The sequence below is a fragment of the Corvus cornix genome, chromosome 8 (assembly GCF_000738735.6).
Source record: "Corvus cornix cornix isolate S_Up_H32 chromosome 8, ASM73873v5, whole genome shotgun sequence".
Taxonomy (NCBI): domain Eukaryota; kingdom Metazoa; phylum Chordata; class Aves; order Passeriformes; family Corvidae; genus Corvus; species Corvus cornix.
Genome location: NC_046338.1, coordinates 24862280 through 24888257, shown reverse-complemented (window position 1 = coordinate 24888257; position 25978 = coordinate 24862280). Strand labels below are relative to the sequence as shown.

General features: G+C 55.2%; 1 protein-coding gene across 2 annotated transcripts; it reads right to left on the bottom strand.

Moving 5' to 3' along the window:
* Positions 1-156: 156 nt before the first annotated feature.
* On the bottom strand, positions 157-25527 carry LOC104695604 (myomegalin-like). Of its 2 annotated transcripts, XM_039555685.1 has the most exons (38): positions 24118-25527; positions 20533-20652; positions 18855-18974; positions 18544-18636; positions 18215-18430; positions 17548-17706; positions 17074-17187; positions 16721-16858; positions 16235-16414; positions 15793-15987; positions 15315-15458; positions 14239-14317; positions 13624-13712; positions 13341-13457; positions 12765-12902; positions 12362-12474; positions 11512-11639; positions 7483-7578; positions 7216-7363; positions 6799-7114; positions 6539-6707; positions 6293-6409; positions 5739-6213; positions 5266-5501; positions 5001-5052; positions 4514-4728; positions 4157-4351; positions 3393-3614; positions 3110-3241; positions 2874-2993; positions 2609-2786; positions 2403-2527; positions 2091-2192; positions 1709-1903; positions 1326-1453; positions 1114-1252; positions 966-1012; positions 157-727 (listed from the first exon to the last, which is right to left on the bottom strand). In XM_039555685.1, exons 1-38 carry the CDS (start codon positions 25264-25266, stop codon positions 695-697), a joined length of 6732 nt encoding a protein of 2243 aa, XP_039411619.1. In that variant the 5' UTR covers positions 25267-25527; the 3' UTR covers positions 157-694. The 2 variants fall into 2 exon arrangements, with proteins under 2 accessions (XP_039411619.1, XP_010407829.2); XM_010409527.3 differs by lacking the exons at positions 157-727; positions 966-1012; positions 1114-1252; ... (14 more) ...; positions 6539-6707; positions 6799-7114 and having other exon boundaries at positions 7215-7365; positions 7487-7578; positions 24118-25523.
* Between the last annotated feature and the right edge of the window lie 451 nt (positions 25528-25978).

Here is a 25978-nt window from a genome sequence, read left to right as displayed (position 1 = left end):
AGCAAGAGGAGGAAAGGGAGAGCCCAGTGCAGCACAGAGCTGCCCTTGGGTTGTTACGGTAGGGCACAGAGCCACACCCCTGGAGCCAGCCAGTGCCTTTGGCACCCTGTGCTGCAGGTAATGTGGGGAGGGGGAGCATGGCTGCAGAGACAGGCATGCCAGAAACACCACAACCCAAAGGAAACCTTTATTGGGGACTCTTCAGCCACTGAACAGAGTATGGCATTTCTTACATCTTCCTCCTGCACTGGGGCCCCGACATGCCTGGGAGTCCCCAGAATGCAGTTCCAATACCTCTGTCTATATACATATACATACATCCACAAGCAGGGACAGGGACTCATCAGGGTTACAGCGGGGACCAGGTCCCAGGGCAGGGGGTGCTCAGCGTGGAGGGCTGTGTCACCCCACTCTAAGCACTGAGGGTGGAAGGGAGCGAGTGGTGAAGCATGGGGCAGACAAAGCCCGAGCCAGCAGCTGCTGCTGCCATGCCAAGCAAAGGCTGGTGGAGGGCATGCAACCACCACAGCAGCCCAAAGCCATTAACTGTGTAGCACTGGATACCCCAGATCCCTTTCCACCCCAGCCCTCAGAGTAGCAGAGACGGGGTCCGCTCCAGCCCTCTGGCACAGCACAGCTCAGCAGCCAGTGGGCTATTCCATGCTGGGCCATTGCTCCTTATCCTGCATGGGGCTCACGCAACAGGCAGGGCCTGCTGGGCCTTCACCTGGCAAGAGACAACACGTGGCAATAAGGAAGAGCACTACTGTGCCCTGGGGACATGGACATGCTGGCTGAGGACAGACAAGGAAAATGTGTCCCCGTGTCCCCCACACACTTCACCCAGCTGGCCCTCAGCACTCCACAACAGCCACCACAGGGTGCGTGCCATCTGTGTCCATCCCCAGGGCATCAGGACAGGGACACCCACCCCTATCCCACACTGGCTGTCAGGGCAAACTCACCTCCAGGTTTGTCCTGGCCTTGCGCAGCACATTGTGGGTCCTGGTCACTGCAGGAGAGAGAGATGGGGTCATTGAAGTCCCTGTGCTGTGGAAGCACATCAGGCACATGGGACCAGGCTAGCTTGGCTGTGCCACGCAGACCACGTACACTGGCTGACGATGAACTGCTCCATGCTGTCCTTGAGCTGGGCTGTGCTGTGCAGACGCTTGGCTGTGCTCTGCAGAGCATCCTCCCTCTCAGAGAGCTGGGCCCTCAGTGCTGCGATCTCACCCTGGAGCACCTGCTCCTGGGATGAGAGGAGTGTGATGAGCAGTGAGCACCTTGCCCCAGTGCCCTGGCAGCCCCCAGCCCCTGCTCACCTTGCCCTGGTGCTGGGCGGGGCTCACGGGCAGCACAGTGCTCCAGAAGGCAGTGAGGAGAGACACACACTCCTCCAGGATGCCGTGCAGGGTGCTGGCGCTGCCCCACAGGTGCCCCTGCCCTGTGCCTGTCCATCCCAGGGCCTGTGGGAGAAGGGTGCGGGAGCAGGTGCTGCTGGGGCACCCCCATCCCACTGCACCCGGGCACTGGCAGTGCTCAGCCCAGCGCGGCAGGGCAGTGCCAGCAGCATTCCCTGGGCTGGAGACTCCCTGCCTCCTGCCAGCCCCGCAGGCCTCGGGGCTGCTTCTGAGCTTGGGAGCCACATTATGCACAGTGCGCAGAGGGTCTGGCCCCCAGGTGCTGCCATCCCTGTGTTGCCCACACTTTACCTCCTTTCCCGGGAGTGGACAGCTGGGCAGCCCGAGCGCCGGGCGTGTGAGACACATCAGTTCCCGGGCCAAGGCCTTCCCCTCTATGATGTGCTGCTCCAGTGCTCGGTACGTGTCCAGGCAGCCGACAACGTGAGCCCCCGTCAGTCCCTCACTCTTCCTCACCAGCACATCTGCCCCATGTGGCTCTGTGGAACAAGCAGGGCTAGGTGAGCACCACTGCCTGCTCCCCTCATGACCCACCCTGTCCCATCCCAGCCACTTGACTCTGCCCTGAGCTCTGCAGTCTTGCTCAGCAAGGGTGCTGCCACGAGTTTGTCAGGTCTCAGCAGCCCCTGAGGCCTGGCCTGAATTCGAGCAGGCTCTGGTACCCACCGTCCGTCCCTCGGACCACCGACGTGTCAGAGGGCAGTCGGGAGAAGAGGGGAGCTGCTGAGTTAGTGCCAACATCCCGCACTGGAGGAGATGGGAAGCAGCCTGGAACAAGAAACATCTGAGCCCCTGTAGAGAGATGTGGCTCTGTGCCTGGGGCTGCTGGGTCCTGGCCTCCCTCTCTGCCTGCCAGCAGGGCCACTGTGTGCCACCTGCTGCCACAGGAGAAGTGTTTGGGACCACCCAAGGGTTGCAGAGGGTCGAAGCACCCCAAAAGCAGGAGCTGGGCAGGGATGCTGTGCACGGGTCCCATACCTGCTCGTGTCTCACCAGAGGGGCCAGGGAGGCTCTCATAGACGTGCAGCTCTGCACGCAGGGTCTGCAGGAGCAGGTGCTGCTCCTCACTCTGCTGCTGCAGTAGCGTCACTGAGTGCTGCAGCCTGCAGAGGTGACATGTGTGTCCAGTGCCAGCCATGCCACCCAGTCCTGTGGCCCCAAGGCCACAATGGCTGAAACCTTACCTGTTGTTGTCCTCCTGCAGAGAGCGCCGCTCATCACGGAGCTGCCGGACACTCTCTTGGCACTCAGTGAGCTCTTCCGCCAGCCTCCGCTGCTTCCCACGCCTCTGGCCCAGCTCTGCTTCAGCCTCCCGTGCCCGGGAGCAGGCAGCCAGGAGTGTCTCCTGCACTCGTGCCAGCTCTGGGGACAGAGCATGTAAGTGTCATCGCCACCCCACTCAGCCAGTGCCCTCTGGGACTCAGACCCAGGATGCTGGCCCAGCCCTACCTTGGGAGAGGTGGTCACGTTGGAGCCGCAGGGTCCGGTTTTCCTCGTGCAGAGCCTGGTTCTCCCTGCTCAGCTGCAGCCCCAGTTCTGGTGTCTGGGCATAGACATCACTGGGACATCCTGTGGAGGCAACCAGTGCTGAGTCTCTCTCTCCAGTGCCCCATTGTGCACGGGGTGAGCAGTGGGGTGTGCAAAGGCCTGGCCCCCAGCAGCCCTAGCCCCATGCAGCACCATACCACTGGCCTTGCTGGTGGAGGCCAGGCGGCGCTCCAGCTGCTCCCGGAGCCGGTCATTGGTGCAGATGGACTCCTCCAGGCGCTGACGCAGGTTGCGGATCTCCACCAAGTGTTCCTCCAGCAGGTCTGCCCCTGCCACAGCCAGGGACACAGCTCAGGGCAGGAAAGGCTGTGCCGCCTGCCTCTTGCCAGCCCTGTCCCACAGTTGTTGTGGTGCCAGATCTCCTCCCAGTTCCCCCACATGCAGGTGGGATATCTCTGTGCTCTCCAACATGGACCATACCTGTTAGCTTCTGGCTGGAGGGGTACCCCAGGGGCAGGGCCCCATAGAGCAGCTGGCCAGGTGGGGGCACATCCCAGAGGGTGTGGGTGTTGGTGGCCCCGGGGAGCTCAGCCAGGCCCTGCAGTGCACCATGTCGGCAAAACGATGCTGGGGCTTTGCTGCCCTCTCCAAAGGGGCCCAGTGGGACTGTGGGCTTTGCTGGTGCCATGGGCAGTGTCACACCTGTACACACAGGACAAAGTGGGGAGGACGAGAAGGACAATGAGCAGGGAGGAAGAATGGGGCAACAGACTCCTTCCATCTGCTTTTTGCCCCCTTCTTGCTCTGCACAACAGTGCAGCCCAGTGTCCCGCATCGCTGACCTCCTGTCCCAGTCAAACCTGTTCCCCCTGAAGAGCAGGGGCTGTCCCAGGACTTGATGATTATGTGACACAAGGCAGAGGGTCTCAGCGCCACTCCTACACAACAACTTACCAAATCAGCCTTTTCCTAGAGGACCTGGGATATGCCAGTGCCCACACCACGGGCTAGTGCTGTCTCTGGATGGGTCCATCCAACCCACCAGGTCCTCTCTACATGAGAGCCACATGTCCCCATTGTCCCCCAGCCAGAGCAGCAGGACCCAACCTCAAAGCCACAGCCCCGAGAAGAAGGAGAAGATCAAGGGCAGGACATGCAGGTCAGAGAGGGTGGGGGTTGATGCGTCACAGCACAGCATGCAGGGCAGGCAGTACCAAACCCAAGCCAAGAGGCAGCATGCTCACTTTCTCCCAGTTGCCTCCGGAGCACCTGCAGTTCCTGCTGCGCCTCAGCCAGGGAGCAGACAGAATTCCCACAGCAGCCCAGGAGTGACGAGGCCACGGGAGGAGGGGGCCCAGCAGGCAGGAAAGGGGGCAGCCTGGGGGTCAGGGCAGGCAGGGGGGCACTAACAGGTTTGGACAAGGAGTCAAAGTGAAGGCCTAGAGACAGGAGAGAGATGGAGAGAGAAGTTACAGTGGCTCTGGCTCAGCCTGGCAGAGAGCCCTCCTCCCTGGGGCACTGAGGATCCTGGCACACCCTGAGAAGCCAAGTCCCAGTGTCCAGAGGCACCACAGTTGTGGCCCCTGGTCACCGTGCGGTACCTGCATGTTGGGCGGGCTCCTCGTGGCACTGGCTGTACTCGCTGGCCGCATCCCCATCAGAGCAGGGCTCCAGCCCCTCAGAGGTGAAGGATGAGCTGCTGGCAGAGTGGGATGACTCCGAGGGCGGGCAGCTGCTACCTGGGGACTCAGAGCGCTCCTGCAACTTCACTTCCAGGCTCTCAATCACCTTCTTCTCCTGGAGCTCCCGGCTGAGCCTGCAGAGGTGGCCCATCACCAGGTCTGACCTCCATCCCACAGCTCTTTCCTACATGATGCCCCACATGCCGCGTCCCACTAATGATGCAAGGCTGCTCAGGGACATGGAGTACCCATGGGGCTTCTCATCCCCAGAGCAGAGGCAGCCCCAGGACATCCACCTGAAAAAGAGGCCCCAAGGGTGCCCTGGGCCCCCACCCCAAGAGCAGTGATAGACCTCAGGGTGCCCATGCCAAGCACATCCCACAAACCCTTCCCTGCGAACAGGTACCTCTGTGCCAGGAGTTCGTGACTGGTTTTATCCTCCCCATCTTGTCGATCTCCTGAAAAACCAAGGCAGAGAAGAGCCAGTCAGTGTCTCCATGCCTCAGGATGCCTAGTCCCAGACAGAGGCATAGCAGGACAGAAAGCCCCAGCCCAGCTCCCACACAGCCCATGATGTGAGAGTGCTACTGCTCTTCACCCATCAAAGCATCCCTTCCTGACCCATTGCACACCCACGATATCCAGCCCCACTGACCCCCAGAGGCACTTACTGGTGCCCAGCTTGTCGCTGAGTCTCTCAGCCAGCTGCCTGCCCTGGGCCAGCTGCTCCCGAAAGCCCTGGCCCAGGTAGTAGTCGATGTCAGTGCCACGAAGAAGGTCCTCAAAGGACCGCAGGGCATCCCGCAGGTGCTGGGCCAGGCTGCGGCTCACCCCACGGCCCTCCCGCAGCATCTGCCGCAAGTGGGAGAGCTCCCGAGCCTGTGCCTGGATCAATGAGTTGTATTTCCTAGGAGAGATGGGCAAGCAGGGCAATCACAGGGCAGCCAGACTCCCTGAGAGCACGGCAGGGACGAGGTGCCATGGAGAGAGTCAGTGCACCATCCACTGCTGGGACTCTGCCTCACCATACAAACACCCCAGGAACCTGCCTGAAGGGAAACCACGCAACAAGGAGCCACCACCCTTGGGCAACCCCTGGAAATCCCTGTGTCTCCCCATCTGGTCCCAGTCCCCAGGGCCATACCCTGGCCAAGTGGCAGATTGCAGCTCCTTGGGCAAAGTGCCTCCACGCTTGGCTGCAGGCAGCTGTGCCTCGAGCAGGGCGACGCGGTGCACCAGGCTCTGCAGGTCGCGGTGTGCCCGCAGGGCAGGCGGACAGAGCGTGCCATGGCCATCTGACTGCCAGCCCTCGTCCTCATCCGTGAGGCTGTGGGCTGGGGATGCCAAGGCCTTGGGACCTGGCAGGGGCCGCTCAGCACCCGAGGTGTAGCCACTGGTGACAGAGATGGAGCGGGCACGCCGCTGCAGGCTCTGGATCACCTTGTTGGCATTGAGCAGCTGGGCTTTGAGGTCCTGGATGTGCTGATGCAGGGCTTCCACATCCTCCAGGGCCATGGTTTTCTGGGAAGTTTTGCCTGCTCTGGACATCCCTGGCTGGCACAGGGACCCCAGCTCCTCACCCAGGCTGGTCTCACTGAATACATCTGGCTCCTCACACTCTGCAGAGAGCACAGTGTGTCATTTCTCCATGCCAGATGGGCAAAGCACAGGGATCCCTGGAACACTGGCCCTCCTTACCAGGGCTGGTAGTCTCGTCACGGTCGGCTTCGGTCTCACTTCGCCCACAGGTCTCATAGCCCAGGTCCTGGAAGTCCACCTGCACTTGCTTGCTGAGCTGCTGGGTCTGAGGTTCACCTGCTGGGCAGCCCCATCAGCTCAGGGCCCCCTGGTCAGGATTCACCACCCCTGCCCCATACACAGCACGGTGCACAGGGCATGCCAGGCTCAGAACATACCCCCACCCGACCCTGGGTTTTAACTCACGGAGCAGGACGTGGTACTTCTCCAGCTGCTCAGCTTGTGCCCGCACTGTGGCCTCCGAGGCAGCAAGCTTATCCTGCAGCTCCTGGCATTGCCTTTGGCCCTGTGCCACCTGGGAGCGCAGCTCTGCGCCCAGCCCCGGCCAGCCCCCGCCAGGAACGGAGCCCTCCCCCTGCCGGAGGGAAGATGGGCTGTCAGCTCCCCATTTCCACCCTCATCCGCATCTCTATCTCCATCCCCATCCTGGTTCCCTGTGCACTTACATGGCTCCCGTCCCCTCCACCCGGGCTGCCAGGGCAGGGTCTCTTGGGCATGTCATCCTGGGATCGAGCCTCCAGCGCTGGGCGTTTGGTGGGCACAGTTCCCCTCTCTGCCGGGAACCCCTGGCCATCCCCGCTGCCCCCGGCCGGGCGGTCCCCGAGGGAACTGCGGCTCTTCCGCTGCAGCCTACGGGGCTCAGGGGCCAGGGGGCTGCCCAGCCCAGGCTCCTCCTGCTCCCCGCTCTCCAGCAGCGACGTGGCTTCACCCATCCGCTCTTTCAGCTCGGCGTTTTCCAGGCACAGGCTCAGCATCGCCTTCCTGGGGGCACCAGGCACAGTAAAGGACAGGCAGAGGCCGGGATGCAGGATGCCTCCTCCAACCACTCCCCCCCCTTGGCTCCAGAGCCCCAGAGCTCTTGCCTGATGTGGGAGACAGAGGAGAAGCCGGCTTCCTCCAGCTGCGCCTTCAGCTCCCGCAGCTCCTCCTCAGCCCGCAGCTCCCGTTCTGGCACGGTGGGTGCTGTGCTCCTTTCAGTGCCCCCCGTTTTCCTTGCGGGCCCGGGGCTTGCTCTAGAGAGACAAAGACAGAGGGTGACTGGGACGTTTCCGAAGGGGCTGGGACGCAGTTTGGCAGTGGTGCAGTGCCCAGCTCTGCCACCCCTATTCCCGGCGTCGCGCTGCCCTGACTCGCCTGCTGGATTGCCAAGCCACGGGCTGCCTCCTCCTTCATGCTGTCGGTGAAGTTGGTGCTGGCATCATCGGTGTGTGTACCTGCAGCCTGACCTAGGGGACAGCACAGCACAACGAGGCGCTCAGAGCAGCGGCATTGGCAGCACTGCCTCTGTCCCCTCCTCCCTGCTGACACCCATGGTCACTGCGGGCAGCCCCACGGCAAATGTCTGCTCTCATGCACACCTGCTGCTGGGACACTCCCAGCTGGACTGAGGTTTCCCTGCTGTCCCTGGGTGCTACCACCCCGTCCCTGCATACTGGAGCCCCAACCCAGCATCCTGTGCTGGCCCATCACTGGGGGAGGGGACAGCCCCGGGGATGGGAACTCAGCAATGGTACCTACCCCATCCGCATCTTGTGCTTGCTGCCCTGACACACAGGCACATGCACTGCCCACCCTGCAGCCACTTCACAAGCCACAGCCAGCAGCAGCAGCACAAGCTTAGTCAGGGAACCTTGCTGGCACCGCTCCAAGCTGGCAGGAGGATTGGGGTGCATACCCCACCATCACCTGCTGGGCAGGGGCAGCTTGGGGGCAGCCACCCTGCCCACAGTTGCCCAAGCCCTGCTGTCAGGCATGGCCTGGGGCTCCTTGCAAGCCCTGTGCTGGCTTTGCAGAGGTAAAGAGACACTTGTGTCCCATGTCACAGTGTATGGGGGGCTTGGGCGGAGCTGGGGTCATGTTCTTCTGCTTGCACACAGCTCTACTCCTGTCTCCTTGGTGCCAAACCCTGAGTGAGGGCTCGAACCCTTTTTCTGGGCAGCTGGGAGATGGGTGTATCCCCAACCCCTCTTCTCCCCAGGGAGAGGGACATTTAGACAGGGCCCAAGACTATCCCCTAGGGCTGTGCAGGGAGGGCCAGGCTCCACAGCTGCCTGTGCACCAAAGGAGTGGTAACTGCTTTGCCTGTGGCCAAATCCATCACCATCGAATCTGGAGCTGCCACGCAAGGCAGAACACTGAGCAGGGGAACACAGAAAAATGCTGTCAGGAGAGATGCCAAGCGTCACTGGTGAAGGGGAAGCCAGTGGGGAAGCCTCTGGCTCTCAGGAAGAATAGCCAAGGACCAGGCAGATAGATGCTTTGCAGCAGGGAAGGTGTTTGCACGGGGCACTGTGCTCATAGATGGGGACACATTCAGGAGACCCACATGTGACAAGCAGCTGCCGTGAGGCTGCAAAAATGTGGGGCACCTCACTGCTGAACCTGGGTAGACATCACCCTGCATGGTGGAGCCTGTCCACTGAAGCAACCGTGTCCCAGGGAGCAAGGACAGCCAGCACGGAAAAATGCTGTTCTGGGAGCAGAACACTCGGCAACAGCTGGAAGTGGCAGCAGCATCGCAGGGAAGAAGTAGCTCCTGTAGGTGGCACTCAGCACAGCCAAAGCGCAGCCCTGGGAGTCCCCAAGGACACACACAACCCCCCGATTGCTGAAGCAGCCAGGGCGACAGCAGTGCCTGTGGGGCCCTGAAGGATGAGGGGATGCAGACTGTCGGCTGCAGGCTTTGCTGGGGGGCTGAGGGCCACGTGGCTCTCAAGGTGGGTCACCATGGCTGAGGGACCACAGCAGGGTGACACACAGCCTGCACAGCTACTCTGGGAACATGGGAGAACCAGCTCTTGTACCAGGGCACAGCATCCCACCTCTCACCACTGCCCACAGCTCCGCATGGCTCCCAGTGCTCCAGGGCTGAGGAGTAAAAGGGAGCACAGTTATCAAGGAAAAAGTATCCCAAAACCATCTAAAAACAAGGGACAGAAGACGAAGCTGGTGGTGAGGAGCAGAGGTGTGTGCACACAGGGCAGTTGTGCCCAGGCTGGTGGTCACCACGTGCTTGAACCCTCCACCACAGCAGGAGCACACCACGCTGCTCAGCTCTGTGTGCACCACCAGCACAGGAGACAAGAGGTGCAACCACAGCACTACTTTCAGCCCAGTCTGAAGGCACAGAGAATGTTACATGCTTGCAAATTGCACATGGCCCATAAGCACGGGACTCCCAGGTACACTGGCTGCACGGGAAGCTTGACATTGCTGGGAACAAGGTAAGGGACACAAGGTCCTTGGGGAAGTTCAGAAGGAAGGAGTGACTTCCACGAAGAGCTGTGAGACAGTACAAAGCACTGCACTGTTTGACAGAGGGTAATCTCAGGCAGGGAATGCTCAGGGTGGTCATCCTGCAGGGAACGACCAGCCAGGAGTATCAGGGGTAAGAGGAAGCCTTAAAGAACAGACCAGAAAAGTTGGGGCACCTGATCCTAGGATAACACTGCCGCTAAGGGGCACTTCACAGCAGTGACTCTAACAGAGGCAGGGACAGATCTAGAGCAAAACAGACACAGGTGGAGAAGGGAGATTCCTGAGCACCAGCCAAGGCTTCTCTCAGCCCATGCCAATGAGTCTGGGCTGGGCCCTGGGCTCCATGGTACCAAGGGACCAGGGGGCCAGCTGGGCATCAGTGCCAGAATGGCAGAGGGAAGAGGGAAAGGTAAGGACAGGGACACAACGGCTTCTACAAAGTGAGAAGCAAAAGGATGAAGAGAAGATGGTGCTACACAGAGAAGTAAGAGGAAGGGAACAAGATGAAATACAAGAAAGGAAAAGCTAACAAAATCCAGAGCTGCCTAGCAGCTCCCAGCTGTGTCCCTTCAGGCCACAGGGGAACTGCTGTGGTCACGATGCAGCTGACCCAGAGGGGCAGTGCTGACCTGCTGCGTGCAAAGGGAGAGCTCTGCTGCCTCCCAGCCCCGTGTGACACACAGAGGACAAGCCATCGGTGCAGCACAAGGCACAGGACAGGCAGTGCCAGCTGAAGCAGTTGCAAGGAGCCATACAGCAGAGCAGTCACAGGTCCAGGTGTGCACCCCAGCACAATGGAGTTCTTCTGCTCCGCCTGCTCCTAGATCAGCCTCCCCAGCAAGCAAAAACAGATGCTCAGAGGTGCAAAATTTTCTCCTGCCATTTTGAGAAGTGATTGAGTACAAGATAGCAGATCCACAGCCCACTGTGCACAGGAAGCCTTGGTCATTGGAAGATTGTTGCTACTGTTTTTCAGCTTTCACACCAGCTCCCACACTCCCAGAGGAGGTGGAAGAGGGCCTGGAAAAGGTATGCAGTGGTGCCGAGGGGGACAGTCCCCAGCACCTCAGAAATTGGGTCCTGCCCATGGCCTAAGGGGCACATGGAGCATGTAAGGAACATGTGCATGTATGAGTGAGGGAGCAGACCCAGACCAGACCCTGGGAGCAGGGACAGGTCTCAGTCCCCCCAAATTGTCAGTCAAAAAGAGGAGGAAACTCTCCCATGAACGCACTTTCAAGTTAGATTGAAATTATTTACAATTAGGAAAAAAAAGCCAGTCAGTAAAATCATCAACACTGGAGTAGGATTTGGTTTAAGCATAAACTGAATTGCTGGTTCTACACTCAAGTCTTGTGTAAAAGGCCCAGGCAAGTGCCCCCAGGTCTCAAATTCTCCATCTCTGGCACATACATTTCCATATACACTGTCTCCCTTTGGGCCAGCCACCATCAACCCAAGGGGTAGATATCACTGGGTAAGAAAAATGGTGAGGGAATACAAAAACTCACACTCATGCACTTGGGAGGTGATAGAAAACATCTGGTGTTTCCTTCAGAGATAGGGAATCTTTATTTGGCCCATGGTGGCGGGAAGAGAAGGGAGATAGAGGGGAATAACTAAAATGGAATGATTTGAATGTGCAAATACATCAGTGGCCACCAGGGTAGGTCAGACAGGAATGTACACGAGACACAGGTGGATTGCACTGATCGCCGTTTCCAAAGCAGCTCAAAAATAAAACAAAAACAAGCCCTGCACCAGTTCTATCGTACCATCACTAAGTACCAAAGCTTAGAGTCAGTGAGACAGGTTAGTGAACCGTTTCCGTGGCAGGCGGGCGAGCGCCAGTGCTCAGAAGGCATGCTGGGGTAGGACTCTCACACGCTCCTGTTCCCCACCTCCTATGGCGCCCTGTGTCTCCAGCCTGCTCAAACACTCCAAGCTTCTTCCAAGAGCTTCTTCCAGCTGTCCCCGGAGCTTGTGGACCCCTTCCAGCTCCACCTGCAGAGCGTGGTCTCTCGCAGCACTAAGCAGACACGGGGCACAGAAGGGAAGAGCGTTAGACAGGCCACATCCAGTCCACACCAAACTGGCCCCTCCATCAGGGACACCGATGCCAGGCACAGCCCCGGGTGCTCTCCAGGCAGCTCAGCCACCTCCTGCTCACCTCAGACCTCTCCAGAGCACAGCCACCCCCAAAAAAGGCCCCAGCCCGTGGTAAGGGCCTCATAGTCACAGCTGTTCTTCAGTACTTTCCCAAGCACTCCACTTATGTGCTCCCTTGCTATCAGGTAGCTCAAATATCCCAGAGGCTGCAGCCCTGTGAAGGGCAGGGGATTAATGCAGGGAACAGGCAACTGCCTGGACAAGCATCTAGAGAGATCCTTACCAACCCAACAGTTGGCTGGGAATTTGACAGCAGTCTCTGAAAGGTGGCCAGGGGTGGGTGGAAAACTGAGCTGAGAAGAGATAAGCCAAGGAACAGAGATGGAAATCCCATGACAATGGGGGGAGTTTAGGGAGCATTTAAAGCTGGCCACTGCAGCCTCTTCAAGGGAAAAAGACAGCCTAAAACTTGGACTCTCAAAGAAGCTTTTGGCTGATCCTTTGCCTAGACTCCTTCTTTCCCCACTGAAAAGCTCTCAGACTTGCTGAATGATCCCGGCTTCAGGGATTGCCCCACTGGACCACCCACACCTGCCCTGGCAGTAGAGCAGGGCAGCACAGAGCCAAGGCAGCCTCACTTACCTGTCTGGATGTGTGTGAAACTTCACCAGGCTGCCATAGAGCTGCCTCTCTGCCTGAAGAGCCTCATTTAATCGATTCCTCTCAGCCACCAGCCCTTCCAGCATCAGTAACAACTGGTTAGAGAGAAGAGACAAGCAGCTCTTAAATAGAGACAGAAATCAAAGGAGGTATCTAGCTGTCCCTGACAAAGTGGGGGGTCTCCTTCGTCTCTTGCTTGTGTCCAAGTTGATCCATGTCATCCCTGGACTCACAAAAAACTTTGTCCCTTGGACAAGTGCTAAAGAAAACGATCTTCTCTGTATTCCCACATTCACACAGCTTCCAAGAACAAGCACATCTCAGCACATGCGAAGGCTGAAAACAAAGCCTCGTAACTGAGGACCAGCAGAAATACAAACACTACCTGCTGCCTTCTGTTTCCAGTAGCCTCCTGTCCTCGTGACTCTGCTACGGCCACTTTCTCCCGAAGCACCAGCACCTCTTGTGTCAGCCTTTCCACAGCTGGAATTTCTTCAGGATCCACCAGCTGCATCTGCAGATCCTGACAACCAACAAACAGCAGGAGGGCTCAGTGAGGAAGGGATCAGTAACAAAGACAGCTGGACCTTCACAAACCTCCCTGGAATGCAACTGCCAAAGGTTTCCAGTGTTTGCAAAGATCCAGGTCTCCTAAGAAAAAAATGCCAAAGCACTGAGAGTGGATTAGGCACAAACCATAGCCTGCAATAAGAACCAAGAAGGGACACGATGCATTCTGATTAAAGGACTTGAAGGAGAGTGTTTGGTTAAACAACAAATAACAAGTCTGGGGGTTTGTGGCCTTTGCCTTCTGGCCAAAGGAACACAGAGACCTGTAGGCAAACCAGCAGCAACAGCATCCACAGCCAGCCAGTCACACTGGTCTGAGGATGTGTGGGACGAAAAGACTCCTCTGCAGCCTTCCCAGGTGGAACTGACCCAGCCTAGCATAGTATCTCACCTTGATCAGGTCCTCTTTGATCTGGATGGTTCTGGTCAAGGACTCGATATCCGAGGCCTGCACCTGCAGTTCCTCCTCCTGTGTGGCCACGACAGACTGGAGAGCAGTGAGCTCCTGCTGCAGAGGGAAGAGAAGCCCGTCAGAGACTTCTGAAAGCCCATACCCCCTGCAAGCTGCTGCCCCATTTCTCTCACAACAGTGGGGTCCAAAACCGCCAGTGAGGGGCACCCCTAAGGTCTGCTGAAGGTAAGGGAGATCAGCACATGCTCCATCACAAGCTCACCCTGCTTTCCTTTTCCTTCTTCACCATTAGCTCCAGCTCCTCTTTGGCATTGACAAGATCCTTCTCCAGTTCTGCTGCTGACATTGTAACTGCAAGACAACTTGGTTACTGCAGGAACACTATGTGTCAGTTCAGACCCCAGGATCACACACAATTCCTCTCTGGCAAGACAGGGCCCTGTCTTGCTTGTGCTCCCCATCACACTGTCTCTTAGTAAATGCTCTTCTTCCCTGCTTGATCTTTCAACACCAGCCCAAAGCAACAGCAATATCACAGGCCTGCTGTCCTACCCCTGGCAAAGTTCAAGTGTCCTGGTCCCAAGGCAAAGCCCAAAACAGTTACAATTACCTCAGCTCAGCCTGAAACAGTCAAAAACTCTCCAGTGGACAGCATGAGATCTTGAGTAGAAACACCTCACCTCAAACCCAACAGCAGCCTTTCTCTTTCCCTTACTTCCATCCTCAGACATCACCCAGAAAAGAGGCACAGCTTCATTTCAAAATTTTCTTGTTCAATGCTCTCTACTCTTCCACAGTTTTATGTAATCATGTTTCCCCCACAGCAGAAAGCCCTGGTCATATATAGGGACCTCAGAAGAAGCTGCCCCACACTCACCTCCCTCTGTCCTGCAGCTGCTGTCCTCCTGTGGGGATCCAGCAACGACTGTAGTTCCACAAGCTCTTAGCAGTATTTCCTGAAAACATAAAAATCTGCAGGTTTGCATTTTCATGGGGAACACACAGCTTCCCCAGAATTCCAGGACTGCACCAAAGCTGCTGGCTGTTCTGTTGACACCTCTAAAATGTGAAAACACAATGAAGGGGATATAGCCAGGCAGCAGAGACAAGTGAATTGCACCCAGAAGTTGTATGTGTGGGGAACAGGGCACTTGTTTTATTTGGCACCAAGAAGCTGCTGGCAGCAAGTGTCTTCACAGTAAAGATTAAACAGGTTTCACTCAACTGCAGCAAGACCATCTTTCAATTGAGACTCATCTTCATCTCAGATGCGGCCCAAAGGGACCATGCAGGAAGGAAGACACATCTCTGGAAGTCTCTAGAGCTCACTGATCCTGGGAATAGAAACCTGTTTACAGCTGCTTAAAAACATTCAACACGTCAGCTCACCAATAAATCGTTAACAGCTGCTCAAGTAGGAGCCATGGCATATGCAGCCTTGGAGCTGTGTTCAGCCTCAAAGGGGGTTTTAGCAAAGCTGCTTTAAAAATACCAACTCCAATTGTGGAAGAGACAGCAAACAGCCAGCAGGCTCTGCCAAGAATTAGTGGGACCTAAATTTAGCTCTCTTGTCCCCTCCAGAATGTGACAATGTCAGGGAGGGGACTGCAATACAGCAAGGCAGCCCAGCCCAAGGAAGGAGTGGGTCAATGCTGGAAGGTCAAAGGGTGGATGTCTTTCATACTCTCACGTGCCCCAAGGATTCAATTACTGCTCCATCAAAACAAAAAGAGACACTGAGTGACAAAGGCTGGTGAAATCAAGATCAGAACATTCAGGCAGCATTCCTGCTCCTCAGGTTCTTCTCCTCCTATAGGAAGTCTTTTCCCTAATCCCACTTTCATTTCTATCATTCTCTGTGGTGCTCTTCTCTCTCCTATTTCCTTCTGTGGCAATCAGTTTTTTCTGAAGCCCCAAGGCCACAGGCAGAGAAACACAGTGCATGATTCTTACTTGTATGGATTGTTTGTCCTGCTGCAATGGCCTGGCACCATCTGATGGGGTCCCAGCAGGGTCCTTCCCCAACAGGTGCTGGCGCAGAAGTTGTAGCTCGCAGCTCCTTTCAGCCAAAGCCTGTGCCATCTTCTCTGCAGCCACCTGATTGAGGGGGAAAATTAGGGATAGGGCCAGGACCAGGGGTAGGATCCTGGTCCCTCTTCTTCCTTAGAGACTAAGGGAAACCATCTCAGTATTTATCCGTCACTCGAGACTCAAAGTGCTCTGCAAACCAGCCTGGCAGCCACTGCTCCTGGCCACTCACACCCACTCCAGTGCAGCCTTCCCATCTCTACTCGCCAGCGAGGCTCAGCCTGTCACCTATGGAGGAACAAACTCCTCCATTTCTCTCAGCCCACTCACGGGCTTCTCTTTGCTTAACAAAAGCCAGGGCCACCCACCTCAGCCTCCAACTGTGGAACTGCACAAAACTCACTCTGCTCAGTTGCTCCTTGGTGCTCAGAGCCTGCAGCAGCTCCCGAATTTCAGCATCATGCTCCATGGTTTGACGGTTCCGGTCACTGAGGAGATCCTGCAGCATCTTCTCCTTGTGCTGGAGACGCAGGCACAGCTCCTCTGCTACCTCACTCTGCCCGGGGCCCAGCTTGCACAGCAGAGTTGCTGTAAGTTCCTGAACAAGAGGGAGGAAAGGAGAGAGACTGTTACTGTCAAACTGGAAGTTGTTCAAGGACTCTTCAGTTCAGGGTGTAGCTGAGAGAGCAGAGTCAGCAGGCACAGGTACGTAAAGGGGCCAAAAGCAGCCAGCCTCCAAACACTGAGCACAGCTTCAGGTGAGGCAGGCAGCAGGCTCTGGTTTGGGACCACTCTCTCTATGGACAAACTGGCTGAAGGCTCAGAAAGCCAAGCTAAGGCCTTACCTCCACTTCCTTGTTCCTGTCATGCAGGCAGGTCTGCAGCTGTTGGATGATCCCCTCCTGCTCCTTCTGCCTGCTGCAAGATTTGGCCTCAATCTCCTCTTTGAGCCAGCGGAGGTTTTGGCAGGTTGCTGAGACCTGCTCCAGTTCCAAGGTTTTGGCTTTCAGGAGGCTCTCCAGGCTCTGAGGACCACAACAGAAGCAGCTCAACCATGGACAGAGACTTAATCCTGAATTAAGCAAAACTGGAAATACCAGTCTCTACTGCTAGCAGAGTCACACAGATTCACCCATCTGTTCCAGGTGTCCTCTACACCCAGCCCAGAAACAGGAGTGACCCAGGAACTTGCCCTACACACAAGACCAGTGGAAGCCAAACACCTGCAGACACTCTCCCCAGCAACCACCAGAGCATTCACAGGAAGCTCTGTCTAACACCACGTCCCCACAGCCATGCTGGACTCCGCAGGCCCAGGTGCAAGCACTCACGTGAATGGTGGCCTCGTTGCTGGAGAGGACATTGCGCAGCCTCTGCAGGTCACTGCCACGCTCCCGGATTGAGAGGCGGAGCTGTTGTAGCTCTTGCTCCTTCTTCTCCAGGGCACAGAACTTCTCATCCACCGCTCGCTGTGTGAAAGAGGGGATCATTCAGAACGGAGTGCTGCAGCCAACACTCCCCATATGTTGGACTTCAGCTCCCCCTTCCAGGGGGACTCCTCAAAGGATGAGCCACAGGGAGCATGCAGAAGATATGGTCACCCCTGGGGTCAGCCTGGGGCTGACAGTAACCCAAAGGCTGAGCCTCAGGGACAACTGAAACATTGCCTACAATATGTGCTCACCTCCAGAGCAGCATCCCTGTCACTGACACGCTGCTGCAGTTTCTCCAACATGGCATTCATGGCTGCAGGGCTCTTCTCCAAGCTTTGCTGGCATTGCAGAAGCTCCCTGGATTCCTAGAGATCACACACACCCCCTAGTCAAACTGACAGCACAGTAACCTCCCCCACCTCCGAGAGCAGCACAGGAGAATCAGGGATAACTACCTCCAACCCTATGCTTGCTCTAGCCTTCACATTAAAGGGTGGTAGTCCCAGCACCTCGGGCTGGCTGACTAGCACCTGCCAGGGCTCACCAGGCATTCCTGTGGGCACCTGTGCCTTATTCCTCATCTTGGGGGCCCAGAAGCCTCTCTTTCCTTCCTTTCTTCAAAGGGCATGCATGAAAACTACAGACAGACTTTTGCATGGCCAAATACCAAAGGAGGAGCAGGGACTCCATCTATTATGCTCAATTCAGATCTTTCTGCATCTCACCTGCAGAAGCTGCTCCTTGCGAGCCAGCTGCTGAGTCAAACGCTGAACTCTCTGCTCCTGGGCCTGCAGCTCATGGCTTTTCTCCCACTCCAAAGTCTGGAGCTGCTGAACCTTGTCCTGCAGCTCTGCCTGCAGCTGTTGTACCACAGCACGCAGCTCCTGCAAGGAAAAAGCACATACCTTGGAATTCAGTCCTCAACATGCAGGCCAGTGTAAGGAAGCCAAGAACAGCTAAAAATTATCTGCAAGGCTACAACTTTTACATCTCAAAACACACTTTCATGATGATGAAGTTTGAATTTATTTCATTTCCCAAGGTATCCATCCATCTAAACCCCCTTGCTCTGGCCACGGGCAGAGCTTTAGTCAAGCACAGCTAACCTGTGCAGCAGGGGACATGAACATCACAAAAAGAGATGGGACATTTGCACCAGCCAAAGATGTACAAGTGACAACATACCCACTATCAAGGGTCTTTGCTGATTTTAAATCCTCAGCTATGACACAAGGAGGCTGGAGAATTTTCCTTGCCACATGTGGCAAGGGGTTAGGCAAGTGTGCCCAGTCTCCTGTCAGCAGAAATGACGAATGAGAGCAGAGTATTGACTACATCAGTGCTTCTTAGTTGTGTAAACCCAGAAACTTCCAGGCTAAGTGCTTGTCATACCTGGCTGTGTTTCCAGGTTGCCTCTTTCTGCTGCTCTTCTTCATGGACTGTGGTCTCCAGGAGCTGGGTTGCTCTCTTGGCTTCAGCCAGCTGATGCTCTTTCTGGCGCTGAGCTCTCTTCAGTTTCTGCAGCTCCAGTTTGGTGCAGAAAAGTGTGTTTTGGAGATCGAGCAGTGACATTTGCTGCTCCTGGGGTGACAGTGGGCTCTCTGACACCTACCAAAAGACAGGGTTCAGAGAAACTCAGAGATTCTCTTCACATGAGGGATTTAAAAACCAGGATCCCTGCAGAATGAAACCTGACATATTTGAGGCCTTCCAGGACATACCTGCAGCTGTCCCAGATGGTTTCTGTGTAACATGTCCCGCAGCTTGGCCATCGTCTCATTCTGCCCTTCAATGATGTGGTACAGCTCTTCTGTCTGAGTCCAAGCACAGGAAGCCCAGTCAGTGGCAAACCAAGCACAAACTCCCCCTTCCCAAGCCTCCAGCCTGGACTATGACACCTCAGCACCACATGAAAGGGTTTTGCAAGAAGTAATTTACTGAGATGCAGGATGCCAAGCAATGGCTCAAGCATTCCTTTTCAGCCACAGCTCCCTGTTCTGGTGAGCACCACCTGCCCACCCAAAACTGTTACCTTACTCTCTTTGCCCTTCAGGGCCTCATTCAGACTCTGGATTGTACGATCTTGCCTTTGTGATGTTTCTTGGACAGATTTTAATTCAAAATTCAATTCGTTCAGCTTTTCCTGTAACAACTGAAGACAGAAATAGGTTGGGTTTATTTAATCCTGCCTAATGCTCTATGTAAACACTCTTAAGACTCCCTCCACTCCTTACTCCATACAGCCCTGGTGCTGACGACATCAAGATCAACGTGGGAGTCTGTAAACACTGTTGGAGCTGGGTGGAGACCAGTGAGTAAACACATATAGGACTTATTCCAGTGCTTCTGCTCCCTCAGGTGCAGGGCAGAGGTTTCAGGCTTGGGTTCACAGATCATACTGCCTCCCACATACTCCAGGAGAGTCTTACTCATGCTGCCCAGCAGCCCTCCCTCCCAGTTTCTATCATTTGTTTCTGTTTTCTCAAAAGCAAAGGGGCTGCCTGAACCCAAAATCCTCCCAAAAAATATGAAAGAAAAACGTCAGCATGAAGAAGCTATACATTCACTGATCAAATCAGCGGCTTATTTAGCATTAAGTTCTGGCATCAGCACAACAGACCCCAGCCAGTGCCAGCATGCCAACAGTATGGCTGTAAAGCAAAGGGGAACCTCTCACTGGTCTCCGTGGCTGGTTTACAACCTGAGAAACTTTTGCCTTTGATACTCTCACCCTAAAGAAAATACCACCCACTCAAACAGTTTCAGGACAGTTTGCTGCTTTCACCATAAAGCTCATGACACAGCACATGTTGTGCAGTTAAACAAGTGCTCATTAGCATTTTTAAACATGCTGTCTCTTGGCATTCTTGAAGTTGGATGATACATCTCTCCTATGAACTTACTCAAGACTCAACTTCTTAAGGAGCTGGTGCTGCCACGTAATTTCCTCTTGTTGCTCGTTAGTTTACACACCTGTCCTGTTATCTCTTCTCCAAGAGACACTCCCCCTAACCTGTTTAAACACTTCTAACTGCATTTACTGGGCCTTGGGTCTCTATTTCCATCAAGCTTTGCAGTCCAGGAAGCTTCAGCACCTTATGGCTATCCCCAGATTTAAATAAATATTCCATCCCAGTTTTTCTTCCACACTTAACCTGTTTTTCCAGAGGATATAATTTACTTTAGTGTTCAAGAGCATAATTAAAAACATATACCTTTCTCAACAGGTGTTAATATTGATCTGCCCCAAGAGAACATGTTTCTTTACATGTTTCTTTACCAAGTATTTAAATAGAAATGAAACCAGGACCCTCTCTACATTGATCTCCCTTGCTGCTTGAAGACAGAATGCAGCCTTCACCCCCTCTCTCCTACACCAGGCTCAGCCCATGCAAATCCAAGAGACAGGGAAATAGCCCTGTGCATCTCTCCTTCATCAGCTCCTGGAAGGCTCACCAGGCAAGTGGAAAGTTCTTTCAAAATAATGATTTGCAAAATTAAATATGGAAAAATTACACAGCCCAGCTGCAGGAAAAAAAAAGTAAATGCTTTTCATTCAAGCTGGCAGACAACTGAGACTGACACAGCAGCACACACCCTTGCTGGGAGAGAGGTGCAGATACCTGCCTCCAGCCAGGCCAGAAGGCACCCTCTGACACTAACCACATCAGACTCACTAGGCAGTGGATGTGCTGCTCATGAAGACATACCTTGTTGGCAGCTTCAAAGTGCTGGATTTTGCCCTGCAGCTCTGCTGCACGCACATCGGACACGTGCTCCCCTGCTGCAGGGTTACCTGGAGCTGGCTGCTGACGTTCATCCTGCAAATTCTGAAAGGAGAAAAACAGCGAAAAATGAGAGGAGGGCTCAATTCTTGCACTGGCTTCTATTCAGCTGTTGGCCATCACAGACCCTGCAGCATGGGTTTAAACACGCTCCATGTGCGTTTCTGACTGGCTCTGATCATCATTCTGCCCATGTTTCCCTTCACCTGGGTGGCAGGCTGGCACCTGGCAGCTCTCTGCCTCATCTAGCAGAAGTGCCCTGGTGCCCCAAGGCTCTGATTGGGCTCCCTGTCTCTCCTCACTGCTGCACCAGGAACCCAGCAGCTTGTTTAGCTCTAACCACAATCTATGGGCCAATGATGGATCTTCTCCCCACACCCAAGCCATATCCCTGAAATCTGCTCTCCTTCCCATGCACCCTGCTGGCCTTTTAAAAAAGCTTCAAAGCCAGCACCGAAATGGTTCCCATGTTCTGCTGAGCTTCTGTGTCTTTATCAAAACTACAACCTTCAATCCTTCCCACCAGCTCCCCTCCTGTCACAACCTGGCAGCCACCCCCTCCTCTGAACCTCTCCACTTGTGATTTTCTGGGCTCTCCTTCATGACTCCCAGTACTCCAGCACCCACGCCGTGTACACTTCCCTGCAGCTCCTCAAACAGGAGCAAATTCAGTGCCACAGCTGAGATTTTTTTTCATGACACATACCCATTTACTGGGAATGTAAACAGCCTACTTTGTGACACGTGGCCTGCCAGACCTGGCTGGCTGAGCACAACACTAATCCCTTGTCATCCCTCCTTACAATTTCTGTGTCTCCCGCCCAGTGAGTTAACTCCTTAGGGCAGCACTTCATCCCAACCACCTCTTTAGCCCTCACAGGACTCCTTCAGTATTCCTGAATATTATCAGCGACACAAGACTGACTGCACTGGTGCCTGCTCTAGGTGGGAGCCCTGGAAAGGGCTGCAAGGATACAGCACAGAGGCCATGGAAACGTGGCAGGTCTTTTCGGAGCACAAACAGGAGCACCAGATCCAGGCAGTACAGCACAGTGAGAACAGTCAGTTCCGATTAGCTCTGTCAGACTGAATCCTCCTCTTCAGCAGCCACAGAAACACTGTCTGTGGGAAAGCCAGGCAGCGCAGGGAAGCTCCTTCAGGTCTGTGCACTGCTTCTCACAGACAGAAGTAACACTTCCCTTTACCCTGATGTTTTGTTAGGATTTTAGAGAAAACTTACAGTCATGGTGATTACAAATTTTCTCTGCCAGAAGGCTTTGAGTGAGACAGGGAGAGCTGCTGGAATCTGTCACAGCAGCTATTTTGAAATAAGGTTGATTAAAACAGAGAGGAAAAAAAAAAGAAAACCCCATTTCCTCAATTTTCACATTAAAAAAAAAAAAAAAAAAAAAAAGGCAGAAAACCTGGAAGGAGCTAACAGCAGGGAGGGGAAAGGCAGAGCCAGCTCCAGAGTCCAAAGTTCCAAAGCCCAAGCTACCTCCCTCGTGCCTCCCTGCAGCCATGTCAGGAGCAGAGCTCCCCAGCAGCTTCTCCAACATCAGCATTTTACTGACAATCTCTCCTCAGCACAGCCCCAGCTGTGCCAGCACACGCTGACCCCAACAGAACACTTCTTTAAAAAATAATAATCATGGCATTATCTGAGCCTGCCAAACTCAGATCTGCCCAGCACAGCAGGGAAGAGCCTGGCTGTCAATAGGGCACCACTTCCCTCGCTGCCAGCACGGCACCGCAGGCAGCTTTGGGAGCCTCTCACAAAGGCTCCGTTTGGTGCCACTTCCCTGGGACTGTGGTGGGGAAGGGGAGGAATTGTTGGTTCAAGAAAATCCCCGGGAAGATGGTACCTACAAGGTCACCAGAATGCTCCATAAATTTAAAGAACTGCAAAAGCAGTAAGAGAACTGTGGTCTATATCCTAGATATTCCTTTCACATTTATGCACAGGAATCGCTGGATGGCAGCAGCACCTGACTTATAGGAAGAGTGTTGCTCTTACAAAGAGAAAGAAAAATCATTTGTACAAGAACTATTTAGCCTACCAGCTGCATCTGCCTTCCCATTTTTGTTCTTAAAGCCATCGGAAGGATTAAGCCCTTCCCCCTTCAGCCAGACCCTGAGCTGCTACTGTCACGGCAAGGAACCGGCAGTGAAAAATCCCGCAGGATAAATTCCTGGCAGGGACGGTCGGATGGCAGAGGCTGGAGCAACTCTTCAAAACACAGTTCCTAGACGAGGATGGCCATGTGTGACACAAAGCCAGCCTGTAAACACGCCACGCTGACTGCCACGTTGTTCAGAGAAAGCCCAATTTTATCCTGCAAACACATCCCTAGCAGTGAAAGTCATCAGCAAATGACACGATGCCCTGGTTCACATCCTCAGCCGCCGGCTGCCAGCGCGATGCCTTTGTGCTCCAGATGAAAATTAGTTTTCCTACGTTCCTCCCTAGCATCGTTTCTTGAGCAGGCTTTTACGGAAAAAAGCACACGGCTCCGGGAAACGCCCGAGCAGATGGGGCAGCAAGCAGCGCCGGCTAAAGAGGAAGAGCAATTCAGCACTGCCACGGTTGCCATAGTAATAAACGAGCATTTTCCTACTCCCCCAGGCTACCTACAGCATTAGGCAGCACTAAGGCTGCTAATGGGAATGCAATTAGGCTGACACGGATATTCCTGAATTGAACCTGACTGAGGCCTTCTATTCGTTACGGAAAGTAGTAAAGAAGTTACAAGTTCAGCTTTTTGACTGCATACTGAACAACATTTCATTAAAGCCAGCGAACCAGAGGCAACCGGGAGCTAGGACTGCTATCAAGACAGATAACAGCATCCCAAAAGCAGGAGCTTTCATCACCCCTCAGCAACACCTGCCACTAATTGATAGATCTTTTCAAAGGATCAGAAAATAAACCTATTATCTTGAATACCAACCCTAAAGTCATCCTCTGGCACAAATCCACCTGCAAGGAAAACACCTTTTCCTCAGGGCATACGCCACAGATGCCTGGGCGGCTCTGGCAGGTCGGAGGCCTGACCTGCAGAGGCAGCGCTGGAGGCAGGCGTTCCTCACACTCCAGCCATTACTCAGGCACAAAGAAAACACATTTGCTGCAAAACACATGCCCAGAAGCTTAAAATACTCCCTTTGGTTGTGGATAAAAGCAACACCGACTTCTTAAAGATGAAGTGAAACTGGTGTTTTCTCAGCAGGAAAATGACAAAGAGCTTAGACCCACCTAGCAGACTGCATTGTCAGGGAGGGCTGATGGGGGGGAAGGTTAATTTCCCAGAACACCGGGAGGAAACGGGAGACAAGAGAATGACTGAGGAGAGAGGCAGCACACTTAAAAAGGACCGAGCTGCCTATTCTTAGCCCCGGTTCAGCCACACGTGGCTGTCTGCATTATCTCAGCACAGAAGAATCCCCAGTGGGCTCAGCACTGGACCACGAGGACAATGCTCAATGGAATGGTGGCACCGTGACCTCTACCTGTACCCGCAGCGGCATATAATCCTCACAGAGGTCATCCCACAGCTCCTGCAGTTCAGAAATTTCCAGGGGAAGGCCCAAAGGAGCTCTGGAAAACGATTTTCTGTCTGTGTTCAGGAAGGCAGAACTAGCACACGCTAAGCCAGCAGAAGCACTGCCATCTGCCAAGTCACGGCTGAGCTTGGGAGGGGGCAAGCTGGACTTCACAGGAATAGGTAGTCGGCTGCCTCGGGGGCTCTGAAGGGGTTTATAGTCCAAAGTCTTGATCAAATTGAGGGCCAGCTCCAGCCTGTTCCCGCTCAGTGAAGAGCTTGGGGTCATGCGGTCATCTGAGAAATCGTCACATTTCCCATTCCCTTTCAGTCCCTTATCTGCATCTTCATCCTTCTGCTGTGGAGGGCTTGCCTCCACAGTGGTGTCCAGGGACTCAACAGAGGATACAGGCGTGCCTTCCTCCATGCTGTCCCCATCCACAGCCACCCTGGAGCTTGTGGACTCGGCCACATCACACACAGATGACTCCTCGTTGCCTATGCTGGCTGACCAGCGGCTGGACAGCCCGCAGGAGATGCTTCTGGCCACCTTTCGGGGCACTTTGCAGATGGCTTCATAGTCAGCATCAGCCACACGCAGGGCAGCACAACCCCGGCAGCGCCGTGGGCGGTTCCCTGTTCCCTCAGAGTGGTGGCAGCTGTGTGGCTCCAGCCCATGCTCTTCTTGATCCATCCAATATTCAAACCCAGAGTAAGTGAAGTCCTCCTGAAGGAGGGCAGCGTACCGTGCATCAGGCAGGTTGGAAAGGTCCACAGTCCCCTCCCCAGCCCTGTCCTCCGTGCTGGAGTCATCGTTGTTCCTGCGGTACATGCTTGCAATGCAGAATTTGAGACGGTCCTTCTCCAGCAGCAGCTTCTGCAGGCGCTCGATGGAGAGGGCTTCGATGCGAGCGATGACCGTGTCGAACCTGTAGATGCGGTCCAGCATGAAGGCACACTTGCTGCACGCGAATTCGGACCTGCCATCCCGGCACAGCTCCCTGCCCAGGACGTGGGAGAGCAGCACCTGCAGATTCAGCTTGGCCGCCGTGTGAAAGATCCATCGCCGCTGGTTGCCACACAGCTCCCGGCCGCAAATCCGGCAGTTTTCCTTCATCCTCCCTCCCTCCTGGCACCCAAACCTACTCCTGCAGGCTCTCAGACCTTCCCGAGGTCAGCACATCTCCCTCAATCCCTGAGCCCACTGGCACGTCTCACCGCACCAATCCCCTCTTTTTAGGGTGGTGACACGCCGGGACTCTTGATGCAACAGAAACATCCCACACTACACCACCTCCTTCACATCTTCACAGCCACACCTGGGCTGCCCCTTCTCCTGGCTGGCCCCCTCGCCCCTCCGATGCTGCTCCCTCGCCTCACAGCTCGACCCCCCGATGCTGTCCCCTCTCTCCTCACAGCCCCCGTCCCCGGAGCTGCCCCTCACCGCGGGCTGCCCCTGCCCCTGCTGCCCCTGCCCCTCCTGCCCCGGCCCCTCCGCCCCGAGCCGATGATGCTCCTGCCACGGCAGCGCCCGGCTTCTGGCTCAGATTTCAAGATGGCGGCGGAGCCAGCCTCCCGCGCATGCGCAGTACCCGCAACGACTGGCGGGATATGTAGTTGCCACGCCCGCGTTACGCATGCGCAGTGCTGGTCCGCGCCCTGCCCGGACACACGGGCAGCGCCGGGGGTCGCGGCAGAGACACTGACAGCGATCTATCGCGACGCGACAGCGTAAGGGTTCAGTCTCAGTGCCAGAGCCACCCACCCACCCACCCACACACTAGTGCTTGGCTCCAATGCAAGTGCCTGTCCCAGCTCCCTACCCCAGT